The sequence below is a fragment of the Centroberyx gerrardi genome, chromosome 12 (assembly GCF_048128805.1).
Source record: "Centroberyx gerrardi isolate f3 chromosome 12, fCenGer3.hap1.cur.20231027, whole genome shotgun sequence".
Classification (NCBI taxonomy): domain Eukaryota; kingdom Metazoa; phylum Chordata; class Actinopteri; order Beryciformes; family Berycidae; genus Centroberyx; species Centroberyx gerrardi.
Window position 1 is genome coordinate 15,291,716 of NC_136008.1, and position 8,593 is coordinate 15,300,308.

The window sequence follows — 8,593 nt, forward strand, 5'->3', positions numbered from 1 at the left end:
GATCACCTCAGCATTAGCAAGTAAATTTCAGAGTAAAAAAAAAAAAAAAGTTGCTCTTCCCTATACTTTCCCTGTCAAAAGAAACTGATGCACCCACTTTGCTTGTTACACTGTATTCACTCCAACAGGCAGCACCACATCATTTGAAAGTGGTGTGAAAGACAGTATGGCTCTTAGATTGACAAGAAATGGGTGGTTAATAGACATTCCAAAAAAAAATTATAAACTTCAATCAAACATAGAAAACACTTGAGGCCATCTCATGGAACCTAAAAAAAAAAAAAAAACTTAAACGTGATCAGTAACTGATTTTTATGAGTAATCACCCCACATTTTGACAAATCTTCTCAGCTCAACACAGAAATAATGTTGTTATGCAGGTGGACAAGAATCATTTGCATTTGAAATAATAGACCTGTGAATAAAGGAGTCAGGTGACAATTCAAAAGTATGCATTTTTATTAAGAATACTTAAGAATTGCAATTTTTACAACAATGCCCACATTACTAATGAAACAATATTTACATTCATTTTTAAACACTATGATGCAAGCTGAACTAAACCCTAGCATTCCAGCGAGAAAAATATCTGTCCAAACATCAAGTATTTCACTGAAGGACAAGTATCGCATACAAAAACCAAATTTACTGGACAAACTATATCGCCTAATCACAATAAAACAAATTTTAGCAAAAGAAAAAATATAAAATTGTAAATTCACTGTATTAAGTTTCATATTCCTGGAGCCATGCCACAATAAAAAAAAAAAAAGAAAACAAAAAAAAATTGGCAATGCGCTCGCCTTAATCGACCCCTTTTTCAGAAGAAGTTCATGATATGTCCAAACCACACTGTTAGTGTCGAGTCATGTTTGATGCCATGGAAAGCCATCTCATCTTCACACAAACACTAGCTGTATTTTTCTTGCGCCTATTGGTCTTCCACTCAGTTCCTTTACTGCCGTTAATGCCTCCTGGCGGGATTCAAAGACTACAGTTGCTGAGCCTTTAGGCATTCCATTCTTGTCGTACTGCAATGAGACAGATCCAGGGATAACACGATATCCATAGCAAAAGTCATAGATTTCATCAATTTTGATTTGCGAAGGTAGGTTCACTAGCTTTAGACAGGTGGGACCATCAAAATTCTGCGCAGAGGGGCCAAAGCCTCCATGAACTGATCCATTACCTGCATCATGTGGAGCACAAGGGCCTACTGCGTAAGGATCGAAACTGCTGCCTCCATGGATATGAACCTGTAGATTTGTCATTGGCATATTACCATCAGGAGGTATTCTCAAGTCTGGGTAGTCCATGTCACCAGGATGATAGGATGCCTCACTGCTCCTGGCCGAGTACCTCTCCTCCCTTAGCATTGGCTCTTGCACCGCTGGAGGCTCAATACCAAACTCCCGCATCTGAGACCGTGAAATGCATTTCAACATGACTTCTGACCCAAGAAACCTTTGCCCATTTAGAGATTGTGCACTCATAGCCTCTCCCTCAGCCCGAAAGACAACCAAAGCCTCTCCAAGCCCAGCACCTTTATGGTCACGCAGCAAGATCACTTTGTCCTCTGTGATATTAAACCCAAGGAAGAAGTCCATGATCTCAACTTTACGCACATCAAACGGCATATTCCGCACATAGAGACACACTTTCTCAGAGTCATAAGGATCACCGTGCTGACCCGAAGGCCTCTCTTGAAACCTACCAAACCTCCCAGGAGGTTCATCCTTCATGTTACTTGATTCCAGAATGGAGATCATTTTCTCTCTTGAGATGGGGGAGATATGCACAAATCGGTTGACAAATTCTTCTTTATGATGAGTTAAGGCAGCACAGTAGTCCCTCAGACTCTTGAACAGCACGAATACAGATCTTGTTCTTCTCCCTTCATTGTCAAGTAGGTACAGGATCTGGTCATCCTCAAGTCTTGCATGACGGAAAAGTTCTTTTATGTTCCTTTTCTCCACTGCATAGGACAGATTTTCCAACAAAACACAGAACTCCTCAGTAGAAGGAGAGTTGGACCTAGGAGCCAAAGGTGATCGTGATCTCACATGATGTTGTGGTTGCCTCAGAGAGCGAACTGGTGACTTCCCTCTTCCAAACTTGCCATTACTGTTGACACCCATTGCCACATTACCACCAGCCTCACGCCATTGATCTTCTGTTGCCGAGTAAACTTCCACAAACCTTGACCCAATGTATTCCCTATCCCTCTTCAGACCATCCCTTGCATCCTGTCTTGTTGCAAATTTGACTAGACCTATCCCATTGTTTTGGCCACGTGCGTTTTTCAATAAGATTATGCCATCAACAAGCAAACCATGAAAAAAGTGACCAACTTCCTTTTCAGTCACAGAGAACGGCATTCCCTTCAGAAGCAAGTACAAGTCATCATTACAGGTTGAAGCAGCCCTCCGGTGCCGAGGGGGAGGAGAATGACCTGATCTGCTACCTGATCTCCTACCTGCCTCAGGGTGGCCAGCTCTTCTAGCTCCCCCTGGAACATCCATTTCAATCCGTCTTGAACTTTCCTTAAGTGCCCTCTTTTGATCCAGCTCTGCATTTTTTGTACTTTCTTCAAGAATACTCTGCATTTCCGATTTACTGCTTAGCAGCAAGTTAACAGGGGAACCCTTAATGCACCCCCCTGATCGTATCATGGCTCTTCTTGCATCTTCATCAGAAGCAAAGATAATGAAAGCCTCCTCTTGCTCCCCACCAATAATATGCACCCCACCATCTGGAATTTTGAGGCCAGTGAAGAAATTGCGAATATCCTCAGAACCTGCTGTGATTCTGAGTCCCTGTAAACGGATGACCACCGCCATGCTGAAGCACAAACAACAGCACCTGCAGACAGAGGGGTACAGAATAACATTATTGCCGACAGAGCCACTCTAGCTCAGTTTTAATTCCTTGGCATTCCAACATAACACCACTGAACCTGAACAGTGATGTGAGATCGTAACATAGGACATGAGGCAGGGAATACCATTAAAATGCATCGATGGCCAGAGCAGCAGCCTTTAAAATAGACTAGATTAGGCTGCAAAATTCAGTAGATGAGGATGATGAACAACTAACAAACCAACATATAGGCCTAGCTCTCACTCTAGGCTGATAGTCTCACTCAATACACACACTTAAAGCATCTGCCATTTATGTGTTGAAATGACAGCTAGATTAGTCAAGTAAAATCTGGACTACAAACCACATTCCCAACACACAATTCCATCCAAAAGTTCCATGCATGTCTTTTTCATTTCATCATTATTCAGATATTTCTGAGAAAGCCAATAGTATGACATTCACGAGTACATGCAAAAATGCAGTCAGTCACTGGCCAACAAAGGACACTATGGCTGGAAATAGTCCTAAATTAACAAATAGCCAAACTACTGAAATCATTAAAAGCAGGCTGTCCATCATCAATCCAGCACAATCCCTGGATCCCTGATCATGCTACATAACTTTATATGGGATTTCAGATTCCAGAATTATATTAACGCACCTTTTTTTTATCAATCACATTATTGGAACAATAACATCACAAGCATATTCTCTTATCATTAATTACCTTAAAGAGAAAAGAGTTGTGCACACCTCTTTATCTATTCACATTTATCACAGATAACCCAGCAACAGTAATCAGTTTGCTATCAAAACATATCCCATGGATATCTCCATACTAACTATTGAAATGGTGGCAAGATGCCCATTCCTCTCACTTCTGACAACTTATACTACACTCGTAATGTCAGAGACAGAGGTTTCAAATCTAACTCTGAGCACATGAATACATCAATTTACTGTAGAGGTTCCTGGCTGTTGTCTTCAATTAGTATTGTGTTAAGTAGCTTCATTTCAAATGATAATGAGCCTAAAATGAATGTTAAATTTAAAATAACATACTATTTAAACATACTAACATAAACATACTAACATGCTATTTAACATACTTGACACTGGTTTAGAAATATCATAATTGGCATTTATAAGTACTTTTTAAAAGAGCTTTTTACAGACAAGGAACAGGTAAACGTATATTTATGTGCTCTACACCTTTAAAATTGTATTGAACCATCTGTTGTGACATTTAAAGCAGTTACGATTTCTGATTTAGAGAAACTGATACCTCACCAACACAGTGCCAATATGCAGAGCCATACAGCACAGCAATAAACTTTTTGACAACAGCATTTTGCAAAACTATTTCCAGGCCAGGACACAACACTAACACCCACACATCATGCTATGGCGACACAACACCTCTGCTACGGTGACACATAATACTAAACATCTTTAACAAGACATTTATATTAGCTATAGCAGCACCATCTGTGATCCAACCAAGCCAGCTCCAACTCTGCTATACCTAATGAACCACCAGCCCATATTGTGGAACAGAACTAAAAGTAGCACAATTACAATACAATATGTATAACCACTGAAAATGTCACAACCAAAACACCAAATTAATCACACACTTAATTTTGTTTGTTATGAAAAGATTCAGGTAATGAACTATAACTGAGTTTGGCTTCTATGAAAAACTAATAATAGCCTTTCAGATATTTGACAAGACTGGTAGCCTATGACAGTAAGAATTAGAACATCATATTATATTACGGTTTACAAAGCAATCAACGCAATGTGGCGATCGTTTTGACATGGTTACGTGGGCCATTACGGGGAACATTCAAGACCTAAATCTTTCCGTGCCAACGTTGGCGCTTTAATCGCAAAACAGACCTAATTGACGTTAACGTTACATATTTCAAGGTACTAACGTTTATGTTAATACCACAGCATTGCACTACGCCACGAGACACGTAACCTGAAAATGAAACATTTGACGTTAACTGCTACCAGATAACACAACGTTAACACTGCAAAGAAAGAGAAATAGCTATAGCTGGTTAGCCACCTAATAACGATATTATTAAGACTAGCAAGTACATTGGCTAGCTAACTACCAATGTAGTAACTTGCCATGGGCAATACAATAACCAAAGAACCTTGTAGCCGCCTATTCAGAATAAAGATACTGTAGACCAAGGACAAAAAGCAAGCTCAGTAAATCTGTTTAACATGCTAAACAAAAGCCATAAATACATTTTATTGCTAACCGTGACGTTAAGTAACAAAACGGAACCCATCTGAAACAGTTGTAGCGTTGCATGCATTTTGGCTAACGTAGAGTTAGCTGGCTAAGTGGCTAACGTTGCAGTTAAGACGTCTTTGCCTACGAACAAAGAAAGCTCAGTCATGTCTAGCTTAGCTAACGTTAGCTATCTAGCTAGCTAGGCCTCTAGCGTTAGCTCATTTAGCGGCTAGCTCTAATCTGAGGAAGTGAAAATGTACTCATCATGAATCACACCATACCTAGCTAACGGTAAAACTTACACAAGGGACTAGTACAGAGAAAACGTTTCTCAGGCAAAAAGCAAACTGAATGAAAAGTGGACGCTGAATCAGGTTGGTTCGGCCTCGTGTCTCTCGCCAAGGTTGGGAGGATGAATTGGCGAAGTGCGTTCGTTTTAAGACGCAAGGCCGTCCGTTGTGGGCGTTGTTTGCTGCGGCACACACCAGTGTGCTCAGCCTGATGTAAAGTCAGTGTGCAGCCTGTGGTGCTTTGATTGTCCAGTGGAGAACGAGCCAAATGGATGTCGATGACATTAAAACTTTATTCCACAATACACCTGTGACAGCAACAACCATGCTCCACACTTTAGAGGAGCCCAACAGAATTATGTGCATATAAATAAATACATGATCTGTATCTATAAGCCTGTATCATATAGGCTAGTATAATTTCTCTCTGGTCAACCCCACAGACCTTATGGGATGTGGCACGCTTTTATTCAAGTCTACAAGATTGACCATATCATTAGCAGCCATACTCCTGTATGATAGCTGAGCAAGTCTCCAGGGCCAGTTCAAAGTCCAACTCCTCCACACCGTAGCGCTGGTACCAATGAAAGTAGGCGTTGACTCGCAGCATCTCTTTAGATCGCTGCACAACATGGTCCAGGAGACTGGAAACACTACTGTGATTGGAACACACTGTAAGGAGGCGTGAAGAAGGAGAATCTCCCAGCCTGTTGTTGGTGTCTGAAATCAAATTTTGTAAACATAGAATTGCACTCAGTCAAGCGTTCTCAGGAGGGGAATACAAAATCCAAAACAACTGAGGGCAAGTTATTTGCTTACCTGCCCAGTGATCTATGGGAAAAGGGTTCCAAGAGACACAGCGGTGTCCTTTTCTTAACTTCTCAAGGACATTGGACAAATGGAAAGAGTTATCATTGTTCCCTCTTGCAACAGCCAACACAGCTCGACTGCTATACTGCAATTTACTGTCAAAGGTAAATACAGACCTTTGTTTTAAGCCATTTGTTACAACACTTGGGAAATAGAACTATCTATTAGAGCAAAGCCGCACTGCAAGTTAAGAATACTACAATATTAAAAATTAGGATAGGATAGAGGATAAGAAAAAGGATACAGGCTTTCCAGTTGATGAGAGCTGTGGGACTGCTTGGAGGCTGGAGGTAGCCAAGCGATCCCACTGTGTCCTCACACTGAAATGATAAAGTAATCAATTACAGTAAAATACTCAAAATCCTATGGATATATGTGTGAACAATCCACAGACACCACAATGTGTATTGTATCACACCTGGAATAGGCCTGGGTGGTGTGTAGGAGTTTGGCAGCAGGTATGGGACACACAGACCTTATCAGCTCCCAGGGCTCTGAACCTAAACTCCAGCCACTAGAGGGGTGTGAAAGGAACTACTTGCATCAGCAATTTAGACTTCCAGAGACCGTTGTATTGACATTCACACACAGCAGCAACGGTATCAGCAAAAGTGCAACTTATTTTGCTCATCCATCACAATATAGAGGTCCCCCACCCTCTGTGTGCACAGTACTTTTACCTGGTAGGGGTGAGGCTCTTGACAGGCAGCAGAAGACCTGCCATGCAAGATGCAATGTGAGTATTCATGACTGTGAGGGATCCTACGGTAGGCATCACAGGAGAGAGGGATTCTGTGCTCCTAGGCACCCGTTCCAGTGTCTGAGCAAAGGTCAAGGCCTTGTCATTGTGAAACAGAAGCAACCCATCAGCAGACCTGCAAACAAAGGAGCACAACACCATGATAACTGTGTTGTAGCATAACATACAAGTCACATGTGCTGTTTTGAGTTGATACATTTTTAACAAGTGTAATGGCTACAACCTGTGTAATGAGGCAAGACTCAGCAGAGAATTGTAGTTCTGAAGGGGACTTTCTCCACTCTGATGCGGAGCCACAGATACAGTTAATATGTGACCTGCAGGGAATGTGTCACGGATCTCCTCACACAACCTTGAGCCAAGTCCTGGGATTGAAAGGTGAGACAGATCTCATGGCAGTGACACCGATGCTAATGAGCATGTGTAGTCAGTTTGTGGCATCTACTAGTAATGTATTTCAACTATGGAGCACAGCTAAGCATTCTCTTTTACTGCAGTCTTACATACCAGATCCTGTACCCCCACTCAGGCTGTGAAGGAGCATCACTCCACCATAGTAATCTGTTCTCTCAGCTGCTCTGCGTACAGCCTCCATTGCTCGATGCAGTAATCCATTACTCTCTTCACCCCAATGACCGTTGTAGCCTAACAGGAATTTGCATAGTTTTTAATGGAATCGCATCACATTTTGTGACTTATTAAAAATAATCACATTTCAACAAATGTTTCCCTCACCATAAGCCCAGTTGCTCCCCCTCCCACCTTGCGCCAAAACTATACTGGAGTCTAGCACTCTGTTTGGTGGAAAAAACAATATAAAAAGGTCAGCGCAAAGCACAGCAGTCATTTTGGTGAGATGTGTAGACTTTCAACAATAAATTACTGCACCTCGTAGCCTACTTACTTGTTCTTTATAAACTGCTTAGCCCCCTGTAACACTTTAGGCTCACTGTCAATAAACACTGCTGCAAGCTTCCCATCTCTGCTGCTGAATGGACACCTGTGAAAAGAATCGCAATGCTTCAGTTTTGTCACGCATAGGGGTATCAAAAGTGATATCACAAGTGATTTAAGGCATTTATTCTCACCCGAGGATGTCTCTGCTTTGACCTGGATCACTGGCAATGAGCTTCCACCACTCCAAGCCTAGCTGGTTTCCACACTGACCCACCTGGATTACGACGGTTGACATGGTCCTGCAGTACCCACTAACCATGCAGGTCACACCCAATTATGCTGCCAGTGAGCCACTGTCTTGTCTTTCCTGCCTCACTCTATACGAAAGAAAACATTTTATAAAGGAGTCCAACAAGTTTGTCTGACGTCAACAGTACGAAGCTCAGAATAGTTATTTTGTCAGCAAGATTGTTATCACACTGAGGTTAACATGAAACTCAAAAGTCTAATTTTACAGTTGCATGTGCAGAGCTTCTACGGATAGCTCGGACCAAGGACCCGCTGTACACTCGAGGGTTCGCGCCAGCTGTGTTCCTTCATCATGTGATGTTGAACACAGCAGCCGCAGCCAGCAAGATACTGAGGGGGTCCGTGTGGAAT

At 41.8% G+C, this 8,593-nt stretch overlaps 2 protein-coding genes across 2 annotated transcripts; both read right to left on the bottom strand.

Annotated features, from left to right (window-relative positions):
• Positions 1-478: 478 nt before the first annotated feature.
• Positions 479-5,533, bottom strand: rbm12bb (RNA binding motif protein 12Bb). The gene is made up of 2 exons (XM_071915868.2): positions 5,419-5,533; positions 479-2,862 (listed from the first exon to the last, which is right to left on the bottom strand). The coding sequence occupies exon 2, from the start codon at positions 2,838-2,840 to the stop codon at positions 900-902; it is 1,941 nt and encodes a 646-aa protein (XP_071771969.2). The 5' UTR covers positions 2,841-2,862; positions 5,419-5,533; the 3' UTR covers positions 479-899.
• Positions 5,534-5,821: 288 nt separating this feature from the next.
• LOC139924756 (uncharacterized) lies at positions 5,822-8,305 on the bottom strand. The gene is made up of 7 exons (XM_078287377.1): positions 8,125-8,305; positions 7,941-8,036; positions 6,957-7,151; positions 6,695-6,790; positions 6,521-6,596; positions 6,226-6,361; positions 5,822-6,126 (listed from the first exon to the last, which is right to left on the bottom strand). Exons 1-7 carry the CDS (start codon positions 8,250-8,252, stop codon positions 5,903-5,905), a joined length of 951 nt encoding a protein of 316 aa, XP_078143503.1. The 5' UTR covers positions 8,253-8,305; the 3' UTR covers positions 5,822-5,902.
• Positions 8,306-8,593: the final 288 nt, after the last annotated feature.

Excerpts from the sequence above, each read along its gene's own strand:
- rbm12bb (XM_071915868.2), bottom strand. The coding sequence starts at position 2,840 with ATGGCGGTGGTCATCCGTTTACAGGGACTCAGAATCACAGCAGGTTCT.
- LOC139924756 (XM_078287377.1), bottom strand. The coding sequence starts at position 8,252 with ATGGTTAGTGGGTACTGCAGGACCATGTCAACCGTCGTAATCCAGGTG. Across the intron at positions 6,791-6,956 it reads AAGAGCCTCACCCCTACCAG|TGGCTGGAGTTTAGGTTCAG; the intron begins GTAAAAGTACTG and ends ACACCCCTCTAG. Across the intron at positions 6,597-6,694 it reads ACCACCCAGGCCTATTCCAG|TGTGAGGACACAGTGGGATC; the intron begins GTGTGATACAAT and ends TTATCATTTCAG.